This window comes from Anopheles maculipalpis, chromosome 2RL, assembly GCF_943734695.1.
Source record: "Anopheles maculipalpis chromosome 2RL, idAnoMacuDA_375_x, whole genome shotgun sequence".
NCBI classification, from domain to species: Eukaryota; Metazoa; Arthropoda; class Insecta; order Diptera; family Culicidae; genus Anopheles; species Anopheles maculipalpis.
In genome coordinates this window covers 29066641-29090636 of record NC_064871.1, presented here as the reverse complement: position 1 = coordinate 29090636, position 23996 = coordinate 29066641, and the positions used below count along the sequence as shown (strand labels likewise).

Sequence of the window (23996 nt, the reverse complement as noted above, 5' to 3'; positions counted from 1 at the left end):
TCTTTAACGTGACCCCGCCCCACCCGATCGAGAAATTCTGGACCATTTGAATTCTGGATTTGCATAGAAGAATATATCTACATTGACATATACACATGGGTGTACGGCACATGCCAGTGCGAACTTACTGTTCAACTACGTGGCATTAGAAAGTCTAGTAAGCCGTCCGATGGTCGGCATGACCTAGTAGAAGGTCGCCAAGTCAAGAAGAGAGAATATATCTACATAATTTTGTGGCAACAATCATGGATGAATTGATAAAATAAGCGACCTTTTAACAGAAAAAAGTCCTACAAATTACGGTTTGGTTTATAACAGTATCTTTTTCCATTTCATTACATTATCAATCTTAAAGATTTTTTTAAAATACATACGTTATATATAAGCGGTTAGCCATTATATAGTCGATCTGATCCAGCAGAATATTGTTGAAATAATTTCTTACACTAAAATTATCCACTCATTACCTCATTGTCACGATTAGGTCATTTTGCTCTCAATATTTGCTCATTTTTCATTCCAACGGATGGAGTAACAGAAAGGAGATTCAAAATAGCACTCAAACGCCCATGCGGGATTGCACAGCTTAGAGCTACAGTGAAAGTAATGGGCATTGCATACCCACCAGGCGTTTGAGTTGTTAATGTCGACTTACATTGAAGGTAAAGCTCACTGCGGGATCGATTCATCGCAACCAATGTCTTATGTGCAACATGCGGAACGGTAATTTAACTCAATTTATAAACATTAAACAATATGAAAATCTTTTCGAATCCGTGATGAACATAACATGCAAGTGGATTGCATTATTAATTAAAATATATGCTAATTTAAGGACTAATGGATACCCTTTAGATAATGCTCTAAAGGATTCGTGACAAACTGTTCAAGCTAGCCTTAACAATTATTTGTGTCAGGGAAGCAAACTTAACTTAACTCAATAAAGAAGCAATTATTTTTACCCACATAAAATTACAAATGAGTGTATCTGTATTCTAACATCAACCTACTAAAACAAATTTGTTTTTTTATTTTAGCAATTATTTTTACCCACATAAAATTACAAATGAGTGTATCTGTATTCTAACATCAACCTACTAAAACAAATTTGTTTTTTTTTTCTCATGTTTTTTTTTGTTTTCGGGTGGTGCAAGCGACATCGACGTAGGTCTTCAAATCCCATCCGGAGCGTCTTCCCGTAGTAAGGATTGACTAACCGCACAACGTGGTATTATTCATTAATCAAGCAATACGGTCAGGCCGTTCTTACCAAACAAATGTTTTTTTTTGTGCAATTTTATAAAAAAAACTCCCAAATTCGAGATTAGAAATTCCGTGAGGCCAAAATTTGTACCAACCGGTTAAGTTGAATGTGCCTCTGTGGCAGATAAAGAAAGCTATATTCTGATAGAATGCGACAGAGTTTGTTTTCAACGCGTCTATAGCGTACGCACACGCACACAGTAAAATGCAAGGAACGTTTCCCTCCCAACGGCACGCATTCTATCGCAACTGTCTGCATTGCTACACACTGTCAGTCGAGATTTCGCGGTAAATTTGATCTCTTGTTCTGGCAACCCTGCCACTCAACACTTCCTTCTTTTCCGGCTATAGTATAGGCTTTCATTTGTGCTTCGCCCAATAGTACGCATTTTTACTGTGCTGTATCATCCATTTCGGTGTTTTTAACACAACCGTAAGCAAGGTTCTACGCTGATAAAAAATCGCAAAAGTAAACAAGTGTGTTCGTGTCCAAGAATTTGCGGTAAGCTAGGTTTCCGGTAAGCTTCCGAATTTTTCGACATTTCCATCGCAGAGCTCGACGCCATTATCAATTTAGCAAGCTTTGTTTTCACTTTCTTCAAAAACAGCAAGGAAATTCGTCCTCGAATAGTAATGTCGCACACCATCCTGCTGTTGCAACCGTCCTCGGATCCCAGCACGCGCACCTACTCCGACTATGAATCTGTTGGCCAGTGTATGGAGGGTGTGTGCAAGATATACGAGGAGATACTGAAACGACGCAATACAAATGCACTGACCATTACGTACGATATCAGCCAGCTTTTTGACTTCATCGATCAGGTACGTACGGCTGCCGTATGATCTCCCTTGCAGAGAGTCTAAGTAGTGATCAAGAACTAATGTTTTTTTTCTACATCATAACAGTTTTCAGATTTTTGCTGCTTGGTGTTTCAGCCAATGACCAATACCTATGAACCGCACACCAAGCAGTGGGTAAAGGAGAACATCTACCAATACTTAAAACGGGTGGCCGGCATTCCGTCCGAGCAGGACTCGAAACTTCGCGAATTGCTTTGATCCATGCCTACTTTCGGTGAAAATGATGACGGTACAGAGAATCAACCATTAGACAGGAATAGTCTTGACATAGTACAACGGCGCTCTATGTAGAACTATGCAAAGGCAAGGGCACTGCATGATAAATATACAATAAAGTGGTCGATTAAGTTTGTGTTGGTTCTCCTTACTTGTTGCACATACATAATTGAATATGTATTGAGCAATAAATAAAAAACAGAACCAAATATTTTCTTGAAAATGTACTTGGTAAGTTTCTTTTCGCACAAAAATTAAGACAGAAGCAATTTCTGATGTATTCAAATCGGCAAATCGGCGAAGAAAAATGTCTGTATTTGACCACCATGAGCTATGTCATCTTAAATACTATTTCTTAAGCACATAAGCAATTCGGTGCGATCCTCGAAACACCTCGAGGCTTACTACCGCAGTCTGCCAATTCAATATCCTGAACTTCCTGAAGTGTGAACAATCTCCAACCCGAGGATCTGTGGCGGCTGCTCGATCCTTTTGGAGTGTTCTGCTACAAAAGGAGAGCCACACACAAATGACCATCTCATATCCCCGGTGCAGGCCTTTGTTAGTAGTAAAAGATTAGATTTTTCTTCAACCTCAATCAGACATGTGATGTTCGTTAATCTCTATCTCAATTTCAGACTATTTCTTCAACAAATTGATTTTGTTTCAAGGAGAATATTTTATAGCCAGAATTCACCACCAGAATATCATTCGAGTTGTCCCTTCTTGTATGCCAAAGTTCAATCATAAGGCATTGAGACAATCCCGAAGCGAAGATATTCAATTCTCATCTTCATAATGATAGTAAAGTATGCCGCGTTTCCGATGCCACAGGAGGACCTCAGGGACCATGGCGGAACAAACGTAGAAGGAGGGCCCAAAAAGTAAGCTTCCAGCAAGCCTGAGTAACGTGGCGGCTAAGCCTTGACGAACGAAGTCCAAATAATAGACAAATATTCGTTTGTTGTTCGATCCAATCACAACCTCGCTATTCGGCGGACATTAAACGCAATCAATACAATGTTCGTAGACAAATATTTGTATTTCTGAAAATACCAGTGACCTGGAGAGTTAATAATATCCAGCTATGATTTCATGAACTTGTTCTTTGAAAGTTAATTTGCCATCTTAACAGGTGGGAAGATTTGTCTTAGTCCTAGCAAGGATAAAAGGATTTTTTTTGGCGAAATTCAATTTGTTCACTCAACTTAATTGACTTCGAAAGCAAAGCAGTGGTAGTAGCAATCCACTACCTTTTCGATGTCATTTTAAAAATATTGTTGGTTAAAATAGGCATCCGTTTCAGCAATTACTTGGTGTCGTTACGGTCACTTTTAAACTCACAAAACAAATACTTAATGTTTGTGTAGGTGATTGTTTAGAGTACCGGTAAGACTTATCAAGTCGCTGTTTGGTTTGAACAGTGTTTTTACCCACCAAAAACCAATGATGGATCAGCCAACCAAACTCGTTTTCGCCATGCTTTGCACTATATCAGAAGTTGCTCCACTCAAAACACTATAACTCATCATTAAATCAACTGACAGCTATCAAATTCATACATGTATGTTTTCAATGTTGCCCAAATCTGAAGAAGAATAATTCAATGCTTGTGCCGCAGCCTTCATATAAAGGACTACAACTTATCTACCTACCTGTTGTACTTCTTGTCTGTGGTACAAATAAATGAATATTTGAATGAAAAAGGAACAGAACAGATAATAGAACATTTAGCTTGACTTAAACAAAAGACGTTTGACGAACACTAGATGGAAAAGAATCCAACAAATACTACAGGAGAGTACAATATAGTCAACAGAAAAATCCAGAACCAAATCGACCAATCAAAGACAATCCCATATGACCCATCTCTCCGATTCCCATCAAGGGATACTATTCAATTTTTAGTTTCTTTCTTCAACAGCATCCATAACGCTGACGGGATCGGGTTTATTATATATATATTAGTAAACGTTTAATATCCACAAGTTTCGATTTCATACTACTACATTCCTATAAGACTGCGCGCGTATTCAACACTTCCACAACTTTTAAAACAGTTAACAATAAAGTAATGAAATATACAACCACAAGCGCGTGCAACACATCGGGATGTTGTGTTCCAGCCGCCTGTTCTCTGTGGAAAGCTAACGAAATTATTCGTGAATTAGTGGATTCTACCGCAAGATGGTAGGTTTCCTGCACCCCTTTTGTTCCTAACCTTTATGCTGACCTTTACGTGTGGTGGTGCATTATGTTTACGACTTTCTATATTCACTAATTTATAACCTATGTTACTATCGTGTGCTCGTATAAGAGTCCCTGCTTGCCGAGTACCTGTGATGTTGTGTGGATTATGTATATCAGTTTGTTTTCATAATTTGTTTTTACATGTCGTTTCTTAAACGACAGCTTTAAAGGGGAATAATTAAATTCAAAGAAAACGATTCCGTGTAGTAGAGACAAAGAGAGGTGCATTTTTGTTTTTGCACAAACGATTTATAAAAAATGGTTTGATTACAAACCCACCTGTTAGCGCATGTTGCGGATGCTGATGGTGGGTTTAAAATCATAGGGCTTAGTAAATCCCTTAAAAAAGGTTAAAACAAGAGAAAAAAAAAGAAAATGTAAAAATATGCATGCAAGAAAAAGTAGTGACCAACAAAAAAAGGCCAACCCAAACATAAAACAAAAAGACATAAAACAAAGGACATAAACAAATAGAGCGAAAGGAGAAACCATCAAACAAGGGGAAAAAAGAGAGGCCAATAAGAGCCAATAAGGCCACACCTGTAACGATCAATCCTTTCGCAGCGAATCCTTGTTGAAGTTTCGAATGGCATCTAAAAGCGCCGTCCGCGGATCGATGGCCGGCGTTGTGGGTGATTTCTTCACGATTGCACCCCGCACAACCGGTTGGGACGCTATACCCGTTGCTGGTGGCATCGGTGCGGGTGGCGGTGGAATGTGACCGGCGTTACCCAACGGCAAGGAAGCTGGTCGCACGGGAACCGGAGCAACAGCAGCTGTCGTAGCTACGCTCACTTTAGTAGCGATTGGTTCCGAAACTGGATCTTTCGCCAAAATTTTATCCTTCAAGCCCGTCCGACGCAGAGTGTTCTGCGAGAAGGGCAACGATTTCGGAGCTTCACCGTCCTCCACCAATGGGACGGTGGTGGTTTTCCGCAACGTGCTTGTATCGATCATTGAAACGGGTCGCAATCGTGGTGCTGCAATACCGGTAGGTTCAATGTCGAGCGATTTAAAGCCACGCACCGTTGGTTGAAGGACGGTCGATGGTTTTGGACCGAAGCTTAGCCGGCTAATGTTGGTGCTAGCATTTCCATTGATGCTTACGCTGCTAACGTTCGAATTATTGCCATTGAACGGTTCGTACAGGAAGGAAGGCTTTGGCTCGGTTGGTGGTGGCGCTTGACGTTGGGTAACGTTCTTTTTGTACTCGACGGCACGTACGATCGGTAAGCGTTCGCCTGGTCCCGGTGTTGCGGTAGTTGGTTTTGGTGAGGTTGCGGGTAGCTTCACCACAGCCGGCACCGCTTGAGGCAGTGGCGTTGCGGTGGCCGCTACTGCTGCTGTTGATGGCACATTCGAAACAACATCTTCCTGCTGCTGATCAACCTCGTGGATAGTGGTCGTTGACGTCATCGTCGTGGTGGTGCTACTGCTACCACCCGGGCCGATGCTGATTTTCGTACTGCTTACGTTGTTTACATTACGGAAGCCACGAGGCAGCGTCGAACTACCTCCGAACCGATAGTCCCGGTCGGATTTGATCGATACGTCAATTTTCGGACGTTCGTTCCAAGTTGCGAAGCTGATCGTCGGTGGACCTTGGTAGGTCCACTTTTTCGTATCGGATTCGTTGGTGGCAGGTGTAACGGTTGCGACACTGGCACTATCTGTGCTGCTGCTCACTACTGTACTGTTGGTGGTAATGCTGACGACGGTCGTCTGTGGTTCCTTCGCGACGACGACAGCGTGCTCTTGAGTGCTCTGATGTCGTTGCTGCTGCTTGTTCTGCAACTTTTCATCATCACTTTTTGATTCACTACCAACATCGTGGACTTCTGGCTTAGCGACCCATTTCGTTTCCTCAAGTTTAACCTTTTCCTCCACTGGTTTTTGCACAATCCTCTCCTCAACCTGTGCTTTCAATTTCGGTTCCTCGACAATTTTTTCAACCATTTTCTCAACCTTCTTTGAATCCTCCATTTTGTTTACATCAACACTTTGTTTAACCAACACCGGAGATTTCGGAACCACCTTTACTTCCTGGGTCGATACCGGTTCCGGTTCAGGGTCGGGTTCCTGCTCCACCTTTGCCTCCTCAATGCTGTCCTTACGCACCGCACTACCACCGTTCATATGCACCTTACCAACGGTACCACCGTTCAGCTGCACCAGCGTCGAAATGTCGGTAAAACTATTCCGCTTGATAGCAGCCATCGAGGGTAGCAGCATTTCATTCACTGTCGGTGCATCCTCAACTGCACTTGCATTCGTTTGGTGCAGATTGTTAACGCTATTTTTGCGCGATGTGTTCAAAATGTTTTTGATCACCTCCAGACTTTGCAGGGAGGGAGAATCGCAGATGCTTAGCTCACTGGTCGATTTACGCCGATTAGCGAACGAATTCGCAGAGGCCAGTGTACTGGTGGCGGCTCGATTTTCCCACCGTTGGGCACCGATCAGCGAAATGTATGAAGTGCTGCGTGGCGTTAGATGTAACGGTCCGGATGTGCTTGTGCTGGTTTGAGCGGGTGAGTTAAGCGATTGAATGTAATCCGAACGGGTCGAATGGAACGAATCGGATCGATTGATCACCCTAGGGCTTTTGTTTAGCATTGTCAAGCTGCGTCGCTTTACTGGAGCTAGTTCCTTCTTGGCACTAGAAGTTGTGTAACCGTTGGCTGAACGCCCGATATGATCATCCTCATCGCTGCTTTGGGTAAGTGAGGCAGGCTTCCGGACGGTTATCGAATCGACCGATATCTTCCGACGCACAATCACATCCGCTTCGTCCTGCTGTTCTTTGCTGTCTACAATCAAGTTCGTTTCCTGAGCACCATTCTCTACAACCGGTGCAGCAATGTCCTCGCAATCAACTTGTTTTTCAACGATCGCCGTGTTTGTGGTGATGCTGGTGCTAGTAATGATGTTTTCCTTGTTTTCCGAGCTGTAAGTCGAAATTTTAAAGTTGGCCAAGCTGCTCCTATTCACAACGGCAATTTCCGTTTCCTCCTTGCGGCTTAGCTCGACACCTTCACGCAGCAACTGGTTTAGTTCACTCATAACACTAGTCTTTCGTTCGCTCACTGACTGTGTGCGAACAACCGAGGGAGCATCCAGGCCGGTCGTTTTTCCACCACTGATCGCCTCACTTAAGGTGGCCAATTCACCTTCGATAATTTTTTCCCGCCGTTTTTCCAACGTTTGCAGCCACACTTCGCGAGCCTCTTGCGTACTGTCTGGTTCACCGTTTATTTCCCCAATCGCATGACGGCCATTTTCACCAACACGGTAACCATCCTCCAGATCTGAGCTGATGTGTGGCACCTCCTCCGACATATGTGTAGTGGCATCCGTTTCAGTGGAAACACTTTCAGGACTTCCCGGACGATGTGATCGTTGGTTCACCCGACCGACCGTAAGGTCCAGCATGGTTTGTAGGCGCTCCTGAATGAACGGCTCAATACGCTCGGTTTGTTCGTCCGACAGCACCGTAAGCATATCGCTGCGAAGTGTCGTATTGTCGACGAAAGTTGACGCTGGCCGATAGAATTGACCACGTTCTTCGTAGTCGCTTGCCTTGATGGAAGAATCGGCAAAGGTTGGTGGTGCTGGCAGCTTGTACGTCCACTGTTCCTCATCCGCCGTAGTGCCATTGTTATGCTGCTCTGTCGTTGACTTTTCACCGTCGCTCAGTTTCGTTCCATTGGAAACGATTCCCGATGGTGCTGCTGCTCTCTTGCTTTGCTGGTCCACTTCCATCCCGTTGGCGGCCATTTTCTTTACCAGCGCTTTACCGGACTCTATGTTGTAGATTTTAATTTCCTCATCCGAGCTGTTGTCACCACCACCGGGTGAGGCAGGCTGATCTGGTGAAGTGATTTTATTACCACCGATCTGCACCTTCGACACGATGGGTGTTGTGGATGATGGTTTCGATGGCGTATCAGCAGTACCGTTACCGTTGCCCATGATTTTAATAGACACGGATGAGGTGGATCCATTCTTTTGGTGTGTCTTTTCGCCGGTGGTTGGTGTGGTCGAGGTTACGACTGGATCATTTAATGGGGCTTGTTCCACGTTAAGCATCACCTTTGATACGTTCTGTTGCTGCTGATGCATGTGGGGAGCCCGGTGGACACTTCCGTTGACGGCATTCAATCGCGATTCTATAGGAATAGAAGATCAAACAGCCGCATAAATGTTATATCTTAGCAATATAAGAATTGTCGTGAGAAATAGTGAAATTCGAGATATTTTAGGTCTCTGTTTAGGATGTAGTTAAACTTATTAATGACCAACAGGAATTCTTATCCTAATACTTCAAAACTAAAATTTTGCCTTCTTAACAACATCTCCAAGATTTTCCAAGAGAAATGGAAGAACGGTAACAAACCTGTTTTCGTTAAAATAATTGCCTTACCTCGGTTACGTTGCGTATCATCTGGTTCGCTGCTAAAGTTAGAATCCGTCTCGGATATGGCCGCATCAGTGTCCCGTAGCAAATCCAGCGTCGAACGAGTAAGCGCTCTCGGTGAAGGTGTTGGAACCGGTGAGGGTGTTGCGATGGTAGCTTTTGCTCTTGGCGGAGGTGCTGGAGCTTTGGACTTTTTGGCTGGAGAAAACAAAATAAAAGAATCAAAAATCGTTTACGCATAAACGGTTAAGCATACATTGCGCCTTACCACTAGAGTTCAAGCGCTTTCGTGGCGTTGGTTCAGGCATATCCTGAAAGTCCCGCGGATCTTTCGCATCCGAGCAGCTGGACGACGCCCGCGAATGATGATGATGAATATCGACCATGCTGCCACCATTTTCGCTCGACTGCTGCAACGTGCTGGTAGGAGGGTCTGGTTCGCGTATAATGTACATCGACGTTGGTCGATTTTTGAGCGTACTGTACGACGTCTTGGTGTTGATTAGGTTTTTCCGATCTTGTTCCTCCAGCATCATCATCTTGCTATGCTCATCATGAACATTATTGTTGTGGATATCGGCAGCGTATCCGTTGCGTTCGCTGCTGACATTTTTCGTATTCACACCGGGTGTGTTGTTGTTATTGTTGTTGATAATATCAGCCGATTTCAATTCTCGGTCGTACAGATTTGGTGTGGATACGTGGAAGTTTTGTCTCGAGTACGGAGGTAACTGGGGTTCTTTGAAGATGTGATCATCGGGACTATTGTGCTTATCGGCTGACCCGTTGGAATGTTGCGTTTGCTGTGGGAGACGCACCTCTGGGATAGAGTTCTGGCTTGGTGGACGTGGTGCGAGTCGCTTCTTACGCGTCGGCGCCACCGGTGGTCCCATCTGACTGTTTCCATTGGTTGTGGCGCCATTGGTGGTACCACTGTGACCACCACCACCACCACCTCTCGAGCTCGAACTAACCCCAGACGAGTCCATCGAGTTGAGCGAATTGGTTGAGCTGTACGGTGAGGTCGTCTTTAGAGGCACTTTCGAGTTGCGGCTCAAATCCGACGACGATACGGACGTACCACCGGACGTTTCACGCGCACTCTTCTGATGCATCCGGAAGATGTCGCTTGTGCTCAACCGATAGTCACTGTTGCGCAACGCTTCTAGCTCCTTGCGTGACATTAGCCGAACCTCGCTCAGTCCCACCTCGCCGATGTTCATGTCCAGCTCGAAACCCTGCTGAAAGTCGGCCGGATGGCGAAAGACGTACTTTTGCGCGTCGAGTAGCTTGTCGCTGCACACCATCTCGAGCAGGGTGGACAGTTTGGTTTTCGCACCGACACGTGCTACGTACAGCTGGTCCCGCGGTAGTAACACCGTCACGCGGAATGTCTGCTCGAACGGTGCATTCGCCACGACCGGCAGCTGTATGACTTTGTTGTTGAAGTGACTAGAAGCGTCCAGGTTGGTGGTGGACCGACTAAGGTTAGAGGTTGATTTGGAAACTAAAATGAAAGGAGTAAACAATTAGCGACTTGCCAAATATAGTGGTGGTGAGAAGCGAGATGGCTTACCATCTTTGTTTCTTTTTCCTAACAGTCTGTTAAGCGTGGATAAACCGTTCATTTTGGAGTTTGGTTGGTTTGATGGGATTGCCTAAGAATATGTTTGGCAGCTCCCGAAAAGCTGCACGGTAACTCGAATTAAAGTGTGTGACAAGTATTGCCTAGTACAAGCTGATCTGTGAATAGCAGTGGAACCGTTTTCTACAGCATCACAATCCTTAGCATGTTGATCCTCTCTTCGCCGGGAAGAAGGTTCTGAAAGTAGAGAAATAGACCAAGAGAAGGTCAGTTACATTTGTCTATTTTTTTCTTTGGAATGTAAGTAAATTAAAAAATTGGAATATGTCATAATGTGAACAAGAATTGGTCTTAAAATGAGGCATGCAAAATTAAGCTTGATCATGTGACAAGATACAATTGTAAATTAAAGTAAAATTTCTAGTAGCTATATTTGTTCACAACAGGGAGTAAAAAATCCATAACGGATATTGGAAAACAGAAGCACTCCAGTGACGAGTGATGCTTCCTGTGGCAGAGAATTATTTCAACATTGCATACACACTTTTAACGTGCCGTTCCGTCGACAAAACAACACATGTCGAGTGGTGTTTGGCCAGCGTGAGAACGATTGTTCGGCTGGCGTGTGGAAATTTCAACAGTCTTCTCCATGCACCGCACAACCCGTACCACACGCATCAGACAGCCCGTGCATCAAAGATCTGACGTTTTAATGAACGAACCGCCATCGCAGTCACGTGTCCAAGACGTACTCGTCCGACAGAAGCATCAACAGGGGGCGGAGGCAACGCATAGTTTAGGTGAGTGCGCAAGTGTCTCTGTGCTCAGCTAGACTGTTTGTTCAGTTTTGTTTGAAAGCTGGTAGAATTATTAAACGATCATCAAAATATTTACAATAGTTCTCTGAAATTGGTCTACTTGCAACAAGAGAGCGATAGGACATGCTTGTGGCAACGTCATGAGAAAGAAAATTCAAATCTTTTAAATCAGTGCCAAGATTTTCCAAATTTTTAGGTGCTTCTGATTTATTCTTACTGAACCCACTACGCAAAACGAGTTACAAAGTGTCGCCAGGTAATGGCCATGATGATTCTTTGATGATGGAATAACGACCATCACTCAAAGCTCCGCACACAATTGGTGCGTTATTGATGATAGGTGCCACGACCGTTGTCAACAAGTACAGTCCAATATCTGCTGGAATTCCTCCGCAATCTGATAAGCGAGTGGTCGGTTGTTTGAACTACGGTGCCTGCCCAGACAATGGCAGGGTTGACCGAATCCACATTGTCCACTGACTACGACGAAGACAGGCACATATTAATCTCACAGGTACGTACCGACTACTGGGCACGTACGAAGCGCGGGTGAAATTATCCTATAAAACTTTGATAAAGTCAAGGGTCTTAAGATCAGGGTTTCTGAAGCAGAGGCTTGTTGGAGATATTTTCGTTATCCACGCAGTAACACGCTTATTACGCGCTGGTGTGGAATGTGTCGTAAGTAAAACAATTTTGCTTATCATCTGTTTGATTTGATTGACGCCGCATATCTCACGACTTGGTACACTAATCTATGTCCACAAACACATACACAAAACGCACATACGTGTACACATGACTTCCACCAACGCAATGTTTATCAGAATATGGTTTAATGTTGTTTTTCAACACCATTTTTCAAGACACGTATGCAGGTACTTTCGGGACTTGCACGGAAAGGATAGTGCCATAAAAAGATTTTATACACTCATTTTGTAAACACAACTGACTGGGATTCACCACGTGTTTGTTTGTTGACTCATTAATTTCAGCTTAAGTATGTCGCACAATTAGGAATTAAAACTAAAACCACTTGCATTGGGGAAGTTGAATCATCACAAACACTACGAGTTTCGTACTTCCCGTCTTCGTTTCTATCTCGTTAACCTCCACCGTATTTTATCGATATCAATGCCACGGCATATGAGGCCTCGAACTCTGATTAAAATCTGTTTCCGATATCAGAATTCACCGAGTCCTTCCTTGCAGTTCCTGCCGTTCTTCTTTTGCCAATAAACACAAAACCGATTGCTACCGTACTGGGTCGTCTAATGCCCACCTGTGCTCACGAGACACGTACGCCCCAAACACGGCCGCCGTTTGACTATCGGCGTGGAGTGATAAAAATTAACTAAAACAAAAGTCGTGTTCATCGTCACATTCTACCCCGAGAGGTTCGCGAGTTTTGCTGGGATGGAAAATGCCTGGGGGTGGTGTCTGCTATATCTCGCGGTCATCGATGTTGATGATGATGATAACGTGAGTTCCCGAGACCGAGTGAGAACGAGCGTACAAATACATGCACACCGTGGAAGGGAGGTAATACGCTTGTTGATACAGTCTTTTCTGCAGCTGGAAAGCTTCCACTACCGGCGGAGGCTAGGTACTTACATACGCGCGAATGTGAGATATGGGAGCTTCCCGTCACTAGCAGATAGCTGAGCCTACAGAGAGATAATAAATCGGAGAGTTGGGTACGATAGTAGCAGCAAAAGCGTTCTAAAAAAGACTTTGGACAGTACAGTTCCCTTTTTTCGTCGAGTTGAATGAATTCAGTAAATCATCGTATGAATCATGCTGTATACTACTTACTACTACTGTGTTGACTTCAAGAACATCATGGTGTTATAGACTTAACCCTATCAAACTGACATCCTCCGATACTGCCAATAATTCTAATAGTGTCTAGATGATATAAAAATCATTAGATTGCTGCCCAACTACGTGGTACTAACACGTCTAGCAAGCCATTGCATGGCTAGCGTGACCTAGGAGGTCGTTAAGCCAAGAAGCTGAAGAAGAAAATAGGACACTTGTTATCCAAATTTCTCTAATCGACTTCTTAATACAACACATGCACTTCGAGCTATCTTAGTGCGGTTAGAATCTAACTTTAGTACTCGACAAGTTGCATTCTTCCCATCGCCAACCGTTTTACTCTGGTCAAGGTAAGGTCACCGTTGCCACCGGATAAACTACTACACCGCACGGTTGCGTTGCACAATTTGTGCACCCCGCTGCACCAGCCTCAGTGTTGGATTGTAGTTCGATAATTAGCTTTGATTGAAATGCAACCGTTGCAAAGCCGGTACTATAGCCGGTACACTCGGCCACCGCTGCCGCTACCTCTCGAAAACCTTCGATCTTTGAGAAGTTAGTTGAGGAGTTCGCCGTGTGCTCTTCCAATCGAGTGGGACCTTAGATCCGGGCTATGCATTAACTTCAACTCGGTGAGATCATTATCATTAGCTATGGCTCATCAATTGCGTCTCCATTGAGCGAGGTAAGATAATGGTGAGAACGATTACTAAGTGGCGGACGTTAGAGAAAATGAAACACGTGCACAGCCATCCTGCATTACTGCACGCTGGAAGATCTTGGAGTTCTTACTTTCGCTCCGATATTCCGAGATTCCGAAATGTATGATGGGATTTAACTCGCAGCTTGAATGATATAAATCGTTAACTTTCATTAGTGCCAGTGACCGGTGTGTATGTCCAGCAACACCGAGCAAGTGCAACCATGAGAACACTCTAGGCAGTTCAATTAGAATTGTTCTACTTAACGTAACAGCAGCTAGTTACGTTGCCCATTCTCAAAACGACATTTCTCCTCAATCCGTTGTGTTAAATTATCTCATCAACACCGCGACAATAACAAACGAACCGATGGTTCCATTGTCGGTATGATTACTTGCACCGTAATCACCATCGGAGCTTGTGTAGCGCACATTACGCCATTGCCGCTGTGCACCTTTTTGGGAAGGTTGACGGGATGGGAAGGGAGAGAGAGAGAGAGAGAGAGAGAGAGAGAGAGAGAGAGAGACACAGAGAGAGAGAGAGTGTGTGTGTGAGATTGGTAAACGACATGAACATTGAACGATACTAGCTAGCAACTGAAATCAGTGTGGTCGGTAGGAAGGTCAAAAGTAATCCTTTCCCCCAGACGAAGCGATGCGGATTAGCGGACAATAATCGTCACCAATCACAGTTTGTTTGATTACGAATGTAATCTTTGAATGTTTGTGGAGAATATAAATGATATAGATGGAATGTTGGGTTGACTGGGAATCACCGTTTGGTCTCTAAGGTGAATCACAAATCTTTATCAATGACAATTATTTATTTTATACATTGGATTATTGCGAGTTTTTTGCAACATAATGATATCTACAATTGTGTTTAACCAGAAAAGACAGATCAATGTCAATAAACGATTTTCATCTTTCGGGAAAACAAACTTCCTCTAAGGTATTAAAAGTTATCCTTCATCAGGATTATATTTTTTCTACAACCACCCAATAGTAAGTTCATTTTGTAAGTGGAAGACCTGGTCACAAATAGGGTCATTGGATAGTATAGTATTTAATGCAGAAAAGAGTTAAGCTGGAGCTTTTCCGTTCTGAGTTTTCTCGACTGCATCGTAGAAACAAAAGAGCTCTTCTTACTGGAATAACTTACTGGATACGAATTAATCCAACACTAGATACGGTTGGAGCAAATTACTAATCAAGTTTAAAAGCAGTGAACAGAAAATTAATCAGAGTGGTCCGGTGGTAGAGGCGACAACGGTGCCGATCTTCACATGGCAGGAACGGGGTTGACATCTCATCCGGACAGTTCTCCCGCACTGATGACTGACCATCCAACTACGTTATATTAACATGTCTAGTAGGCCATTTGATGTCCAGCATGACCTTAGAAGATCGTTAAACCAAGAAGATTTGCTCCGTAGTTTACTCAGGAACATCGAAGAATATTCCGAAATCATGAATTCATTCGGAGCGTTCTGGATCACTCTACTTCGGAACCTGTTTGGATTTGATTCCGAAACCTTGTTTTGAAGTACTTTGGCTGATATTCGACGATGGATATCAAAGGCACAAGTGCAGATTAAAGTGCCATGTCCACCGTCCTTTTCTAACTCATAGCATCCGACGTTAATCGAGCTTCTTTTGCCATGCTAGACCAAGATTCCAAAGAAATTTACTACTCATCTGTGATACATCACTAGAAAGAGAGAACCCATCATTTTCCTGCCTTAAGACTTTATGTTTCCAGATAAAACGGACTTGCTTTCCTATCTGCAACGTGATAGGCACACATAATCAATGATCGGTGCTTGTGAGAAAGAAAGAAAATCTAAAGCTACAAATCATCCGCGAACCATCATGTACGGTAACTGTATGCAAAACCGTAGTACCTCAGCCCAGAGCACGCCACAGGCTTTCCCGCCAAGGTGATTTTGCTCAGGCCGATGCTGTCAGTTGCCAGTATATAACATCCACCTTCTCACTCTACTCCTCTCACTCCAAAGGTCACTGATAATAGTGTTTAAAACCTTGCACCGGAAGATGATGGTCGTCTGGACCGAGTTTCCGGTTGCATTGCACTATCAAGTCGCATCGGAGATCGCACCGTTAAAAGCAGTTGAAAAATATGTTCACACCGTCCAGAGGGCCAATGTCGGCACCCAAACAATCCCCATCCAAGCGCGTTGATCTAACACACCGTTAGATCAAAATTCTTGGCTACAAAGCATGGCGTACTTGTACCTCATCCCATGTGATCGTTTACATTAGTGTTGCGATGCGTGTGATAATGAGCGGGCAAACATGCAAAACAGTTCTGTTCGAGGTTTCCTTTTCAACTTGCCCACTTTGCATACAATAGACGCACCCGTGCACTTGCACTTGGAGCTTCCATCATGTACGGTTCAACAATACTTCCAATCGCAAGCTCTATAGATCTCGTTATAGAAGCAGTGAAACTGATTCGCTCAATGCTGTATCTAAACAAACGAGTGAATCCATCGCATTTGTGTAGATTTAGTTCTTTATGTGAAATCATACCACGCTCCTTTGACCCCTACGCCGGACACCAAGCAAAGAAAAGACTTTTATTTTTATTCAACTTAATTTGTTCAACCCATTCTGGCGATGATTTGCCTGAGTGGACACCAAGTTTGTATCATAGAGACGGTGTTTTTTTTGTGTGTGAAAATATGCATACCGTTGAAGCCTATCCCGCTAAACAAGCGTAGACAAATGGCCGAGTGGACGGATGGAAAAATTAAGCAAATCTCAAGCATCAATCAGATTCGCCATTCAACCGGTAACCGGTGTTGGAACGAATCGAAACGAATCGGAACCCTTATTTGACAGCCTTCACACACCAAATTTTGCAGCTTCACACCAAACGGTGCGGAGGATCTCTACCTATCTGAGTGGTTAATTCAATTTCGCCATTTAGCACCGCTCATCAGCGTCATCTTTCGATCGTTTCTCATCATTCACATCATTCGGTGGTAGTATCAGGTTGCTGACGACGAAGAGCACCACGGCGAATGTTATTAAAGGGGCACACAGGCTAATATAAATTGAAGGTCTTCCAAGTACAGCTGGGATGATCTCAACCAGCTCGGCCCCTCCATCAACAACATCCAGCCAGTCAGTTCACTTCTAGAAGCGCCCAAAACAGTCACGCGATCGATTATTAGCCCTGGCGCGGATTAAGTGGGATCAGTTTATAAAACTGGTTTGTGCTGGCGAGATATTTTCGAAAGGATACTCATCTGCATTGAAGAGGAGAAAGCTCGTGGTAAAGTGTGGCTTTGTGCTGCAAACGGTGAACGCGATACTGTGTTGCAAAATTAGGACCAAGCTGTGATTGCTTATGATACATCCAACAAATGACATTTGGATGATCACGACAACGCACAGGTGCCCAGTAATGTGGGCCTCCGACAGCTAATCGTGCATTCCGTTGGTCCCAACAGCGCTGTCACCAGAGATCCTTCCCATCTCTGCTGTTGACAGTTCGGTTTACCGATGTGCTCAACATGCGTCTTCGGAATGTGCGATTTATCGACTTCCTTTCTGTATCGTTTGAGTTTTCTACCACTTCTACACACACACACACACACACGCTTGTCAATCAGTCGTAAAGCCACGATCATCTATGGGCTGCACGTTCGATGGGAACTATTTGTGTGGTATGGCATATCGATGCATCTGACTGCTTGCAATGATGCAAGAGGCTGAAGCAAGGATAGGTAGGGATGATGGTGGCTGCGATCAATTTCCATTTCGATTGACTTGCCTCGAATTACGATTACAGAGTGTATGTGTGTGTGTGTGTGAGGGTGTTTTGTTGTCCTCCCACGAACAGACCATCGCATGCATTCAAATCTGCAGATTTTCAATCATGCTTTCGGGGACGGGGACGAGGCAACGCGTAACGATCGCCACGATCAGTGTACTTAGCGATTTACAATCTACCGACATCTTCGTGTTTAGAGTGTGTTTGATGTTTGGTTTATCACGCTGTGCGACATTCAAGTGCGTACCAGTGTGCCCCAGTAAGCCATACAGGATGACCTCGCCTAATGCCTATCAGGTGGGTTATCTTGTGCCTCTTGACAACTAATCCATGCTCTGCTCGTTGATTGAGTGAGGATACAATTTTATGACTGCATTTTATCACCCACACAACGCCACATCAAGCACTTGACAGATACTGCGCTGTTCTACTTTTCCTTGTATGGATTGTCATTAAAGAATAATCAGGCTTTCCCGCCTGATTTGTGATACAGTCATTCTGAAGGCTGTTCGGGGGTGGTTAAGTTTCTGACGACGCAATTGTGTTGCTCAAAAATTAAAAAAAAAAAATCAATGCTAAACTAAATACATCGAATATTTGCCATGCTTTTCTATTTATTTTGGCTACGAAGTTTGGTAGCTTTATGCATAACATTAATTCTCATCTGATTCGCATTGAAACTACAGAGGAGCATCAGCAACACACTGTCACTTTTTGCACTGAATCACACGATCATCATGACTTCTTGACTTTGACCCAGAAACGTCTGCTGAAGAGATTCAACATCAACGTAAAGTTGAAATAAAAGAACGTGACAGAATACTTGTTGGACTGACAGAAAAAGACGTTTCCATTTCTTTAGAATTGTAAAAACCGTAACGAATATGCAACGCAAGTGTCATATTGATTAATTACATCTAAATAATACAATACAAGGTTTCGTCATTTATCCTTCTCAAGTTCCAAAACTCAGTTCTTTACATAAGTAGTTCAACCCATAATCTAACATTCGTATTCGATCGAAATTAGCCTTCTAAAAACATATAATATTCTCTCGTAAACATTCTTCTTACGATTTTCCAGGTTGTTTAGCAGAGAAAATCAAAATACAAATATCATATTCCAGGCTACAAGCAAACATCGATCCAATCGATCCACACCCTGAAAAAACTCGTCGCCGGAACAGGTTGCCACTTTTGGCAACTCGATATTCGTCGAAAGTTAGCCCACTACTCGCCAAAACACCCTGACAAAAACCTTCAACTCTCGAAACGAGCGACACAAGTCGTCCAACAGTGTCTGGACTTGATTTTGTGGCGTAGTGGGTTCAAGTTTTCGACACCCAGCTCTTCCTTCGGGGACTCTGTTTTTGGTTAGGGAAGTGGAAGATGGTCTAAAAATAACGACACTGACCAACACCCCGACAGCAAGTTCAAGGCTGGTCAGCAGTGCTTCCAAAAAATCCTCCCCAACCTTGCTGCATGTGATATGAGGTAGGTACAGGGTGACACTTGCTACGTGACAAAAACTTCGCTTGAATACCGTGTTGCGAAGAGTGAAACAGATAATCCGTTTCATCCGTAATTCCACAACTTTAAGGAGTTTAAAAGTTTGAAGTTTACTGATACAGTTTTACTTATTGCTCAAAAATAGCTTGATATAAAGTAAGAGAGAAATATTTTTAGTCGCTTGTTACCGAAAGCCGTGACAATACCTTCCCTTAATCTCGAGTGATCCTTACCCTCCCCGAAACTCACAACAAGGTGAATAAACCTGTTCTCGACTTGACTGCGTGGCTACAGAGTGTGGTGGGTATAAGTATGTGGCTGCGCTATCTGGCGCGCTCCGATTTGGTGTTTGCTTTTGATTTTGCGGAGGAGGTAACGACTTCGGAATGTTAATTGCGCCACATCCAAACAAACAACCCTTCTCCTCCTCCCCGTTACCGGATGCCAAGAGCGCTAGGTTCACTTCATACATTTCTAAGTGGTTTCTAGAGTGCTCCGGACATTGGTTGTGTACCCCAGAAAAGATAACCTGAAGAGAAGCTTTGTTTATCGGTTTTGTGTTTTGCTCTTTCGCTTCCTCTGCGTGTTCCCCAACGGCTCTAAATCTCTAACGAGCATCCAGCCACGTTTGTGTGTACTTTCGCGTAAGTGAATCGAAGCAATTAATTAGAATTCCAATAGTGCACGCGCCACCATCGACCTTACAGCAGGAGCAACACATGGATGTCAGCGACGTTCCTTCCTTTGCGGCTATATTCCAGTATTTCCTGGCTGTTGTCACGCGAGCACCAAAACGCGCCAAGATCCTACCGACAAGGACGTACAATGTGAAGACAGTCGTAAAATAAACCACCCCAGCGAGTACTGGACGCCACGAAAATGATGTCATCCGGCCATTTAGTTTTTCTTTTGTCTTAATCCCTCACCAGCGGGGACACACACTCAATTGCGAATAAATCACCACTCAACGGGCTGTGGAGTAAGACGTAACCCGTGCAAGGTTGAGTCGCGAACAGAGAGCATCAAACTAAGCAAAAAAAAAAAAAAAAACAGCGGGATGTCTTTCCAGAGCTTTACGGTCTATGCTTTAGACGAAATTCTTCATCTTCAAGTGGAGATAACAAAAAAAAAAAAAAAACAGCAACAACATTATTGCAAATGCAATTAGTGCCGTTGATTGAACAATAAACCAGATGGCTAATTGAAGAAGCTCTAGAAACGATCACCTCAATCAGCTGACGGAAAAGAGGGCCTTAAGGCCGGGTTTAAGACTAGGCTTAAGAGGAGGACTTTTATCGGTGACACCTTTCGCATACTGCCCCTGAGATGGTAGCTGGCAGAACTGGGACAACGGTTGATTTACGCCGACCTATCTTTCATGCTCATTATTTTCAGCTGGACAATGTCTCCTGCAACATTGTACAACACCTTTCCGTTCATAGTGTGCTTGGGTCCTCATTAATCATCTCACGATGGTAGCTGGGAGAACATTTTGTAAAACAGTTAAATTTATGTCATGATTGATAAATCTAATTTATTTTTTAAGTCTGATAACTACTTAGTATAAATCTAAAATGAGTTTCTAAGTAAAATAAATCTAAATGGTTTTCTTCATCAACTCCAAATATATTTCTTTGTGAACTGGTAGTTTGGTGGCAACATTATAGTTATGGTTTTTACCATTATGTACAATGAGTGAAGTATCTCAATGTAACTTAATGTAATGCGTTTCAAGTACATTTGAGTTTTATCTTGCTTCAAAATAGGACTTGATTAAGAAACCTTCATAAAATACCAACATTTTAGTGCTTTTAAGTGTCTGAGACTACATTCGCCTTTCCACTATAGTGCCGTTTTGTTTAGAACACTTGTCAACGTTTTTATAACAACTTGCCATAGCTGCTTCTTTCTTCGTCTTTTTATTCGACACTTCAAGAAGTTTTGGTCTGCTATTTTTCGATTTCCTCAACATAGTTTAGCCAGGATGGCGAGGCTAGCGTACGGAGAACTGGTTCGTACAGGATTCGACACTTGATCCTAAAATTAATATTGATTTTGACTGTGTCTGCTGATATGAGAATTAAGTTAAATTGTGACTGTGTCAGCTTTATTTCATAAATTGGCAATGTGTTCCCTGCATTGTCATCGGTAGCGCTCATCGAGAGTTCTTCTAATTATTGGTTTAACGACCCTATAAGGACACGCTCTCCATCGAATGATATCACGTACTTGGATAGTCAGTCCTCACTACGGGGGTACGGTCCGGATGGGATTTGAACCCCGGTCCTTCCGTATGAGGATCGGCATAATCGAGAGTAAACGCTCTTAATACAATAAATGCTGAAACTGACCATACAATGAGTAGACCGCCCTGAACCCAAATTCACGATGAATAATGTGCCACTAATTACGATGTCTACCGTAGGATTCGATGGTAGAAGATAATGGACGGAATGGCAGAGTGGTAGTCAGCAGTCAGTCTGCCATCAATTGTCGTGGGAAGCAGTGACAAATTGAGATGCCAGCTGTTAACTAATAAGATGATTACCTGTTTTTGCTTCTTCTTGAAATGCGGTTACGTTTCCTCACTTCTGTTTGATTATAGGTTTCATCAAATATTTGTCTCAATTGCGGCCCCCTGGGTCTTCCTGAGACTTTCGACATGAATTCATTAGAAGCTAATGAACACTATACTGTCTCACGGTTTAGGTAACACTGGACTGGCTAGGCTTTTTCTCAACTAGCATAGATTGCACCAACATCGACTAACAAGTCAACCAAACAAACAAGAAGTTGGTACTTCTCCTATCAGCTAGAAGGCGTCACGAATCATTATGGTTGATGTACTACACACCCGGATACATCTCATGCTGTAACGTTCGTAGAGGTGTTTTCTCGGATATGCATAATTGTATGCTACTAAGAGTAACACAGACGTATAGCTCCTACAGTTAGAATAACATACAGTAGCCTCACTTCTGGCCAGAAAAAAAGCATCTCCCGGAAGCTTTGCGACAGCACCATGACGGTCTACCATGGGCGAAATGGGAACGGTAGTTACCCGTTTTGTAATTACACGTACACCGTTTTGCGGAACAAACTCTCACCATCTCGAGTAGATGCTGTGTGTGATTTCGGTCTATGCTTCCGTACCGATCGTCCTACCATTGCTTCTGGTGAGACGTTTTCTGTGCGTTCACTGCTTAGAATGCTTGTTATCATCGTGCGGCACCACACACGATCGAGGGGAGATCATTCTTCTTCTACTGTACAGAGCTTTCTTGTAACAGCTTGAAGGCATGTGAAAGAGATTTTATTTACGAACCAAGCTAAACAGTGCTAACAAGATGGTTAGATCTAAGGAAAGGACAGTCGTCCGTTCGAGCAGGTTGGGTTGTCCATTCGTTCCGTGCATTCAAATCAGAGGGCTCACGGCGGGAAAAAATGCTTGTGTTCTCTTATTACGGCCACTTTCTTCTCTTCGTTCTTTTATACTATCATCAATTTTAACTGTAATGAGCATCGGGGGTTTCGCAAATGAAATTGTATTTAAGAGTATCACTATTCGCACAATTTTCTCACTTCCCACACGATTTGCCTTTGTTTGGAAATCATTTCTTTAAATACATCTTCCTTCTGGCACTGGATGTACAAACAATATTCTAATGAAGAAATTAATCATTTCATTCGAGCAAGAGAAGTTGAACGCAACAGAGACTGAAACGTTTCACAAGCCAGCTTTGCGTCATTTACTTCCACATGTCTGCTCCATTTGATCACTTTACGTAACGGTCCAGGGGATTGAAGGTCACGGCTGAGGCAAAGGGATGTTACATGTGGAAGGGCAATGATGCTGGTTATTTCTTCACAATCCATAGGTACGATGAATAGAAGAAACCGTTCCATGGGGATGCTGTTGTAAAGCCGGCGATCGATAAAAAGATTTGGATCGCAACGTTATCTGACCTCGCGAAGGTTTTACTCAGTTATAACAGCGCGGAATGGTTGTTTCGTTTGTTATCAAACGGTCAATTAAAAAAGAAAACAAATCGATTGAAATTGATTGAATAAAAAAAACTATGCAGTCTAGTTTTTTTTTGTAGGGGAACGGGGGGCAAAATAAACGCTTTTCCATAATAATTTCCCTAAAGAATCAATAGATTTAAAGATTCTGTCTTCGGATTTGGTCACAGCAACACTAGCCATCGATGAATGCGTAGGATTCAAGCAGATGGTCGAAAACTGAAAAACAAATTAATATTCATTGTTATTCGACAAGATACAAGATGTAATTCATTCAGTGGCGCCGATAAATTGGGCGCCAGAATTTATAGAAACTACATATACATTCTTTAGAGTGATTTGGCTATATCTTCTACTTGGCTTAACGAACCTCTACTTCTAGGTCACGCAGGCCACCTAATAGCTTACTAAACTCGCTTAAACCACATAGTTGAATAGTCAGTCCTTACTATTGGGGAACGGTCCGGATACCATTTGAGCGCTGATCGTGCGGTGTGATGACCGGTAGCTTCCTGATAAAAAATAGCATACTTATTTATTGAAAAATCAATTTTACTAATGTGTAATTAAAATGCGTGTTTAACAGATACCACTAAAGAATATCAGCTTGCTATCTGCAACCATCGTAGATCTCAGAGTTAACAGTGCATCTAACAGCGATCAACGTGTAAATAATTTTAAGAGTTGTTTTTGTTGGCATAACCAGCTAAAAAATTCTTGTTTATCATTAAC

The 23996-nt window shown here is 43.2% G+C and overlaps 4 protein-coding genes across 5 annotated transcripts in view; 1 reads left to right on the top strand and 3 right to left on the bottom strand.

Moving 5' to 3' along the window:
* Positions 1-23996, bottom strand: part of LOC126559075 (coiled-coil domain-containing protein 25) — a 318194-nt gene that overhangs the window by 5959 nt on the left and 288239 nt on the right. The gene's annotated exons all lie outside the window — the stretch shown is intronic.
* The window catches only part of LOC126565981 (serine protease snake-like), a 320396-nt gene that overhangs the window by 112017 nt on the left and 184383 nt on the right, over positions 1-23996 (bottom strand). The window lies entirely within an intron of this gene.
* LOC126566054 (enhancer of rudimentary homolog) lies at positions 1897-2322 on the top strand. The gene is made up of 2 exons (XM_050223231.1): positions 1897-2085; positions 2170-2322. The coding sequence occupies exons 1-2, from the start codon at positions 1897-1899 to the stop codon at positions 2320-2322; spliced, it is 342 nt and encodes a 113-aa protein (XP_050079188.1).
* LOC126556660 (uncharacterized) overlaps positions 5139-23996 on the bottom strand; it is a 39653-nt gene continuing 20795 nt past the window's right edge. Inside the window, exons 1-5 of one of the 2 annotated variants that reach the window (XM_050212069.1) lie at positions 12693-12707; positions 10584-10829; positions 9276-10514; positions 9014-9205; positions 5139-8759 (exon numbers count right to left, since the gene is read on the bottom strand). In XM_050212069.1, the coding sequence (XP_050068026.1) occupies positions 5140-8759; positions 9014-9205; positions 9276-10514; positions 10584-10635 (5103 nt within the window). In that variant the 5' untranslated portion in view covers positions 10636-10829; positions 12693-12707 and the 3' untranslated portion in view covers position 5139. Of the gene's footprint in view, positions 8760-9013; positions 9206-9275; positions 10515-10583; positions 10830-12692; positions 12708-23996 lie in introns of those variants that run through there. The other variant, XM_050212067.1, reaches the window with a different exon arrangement.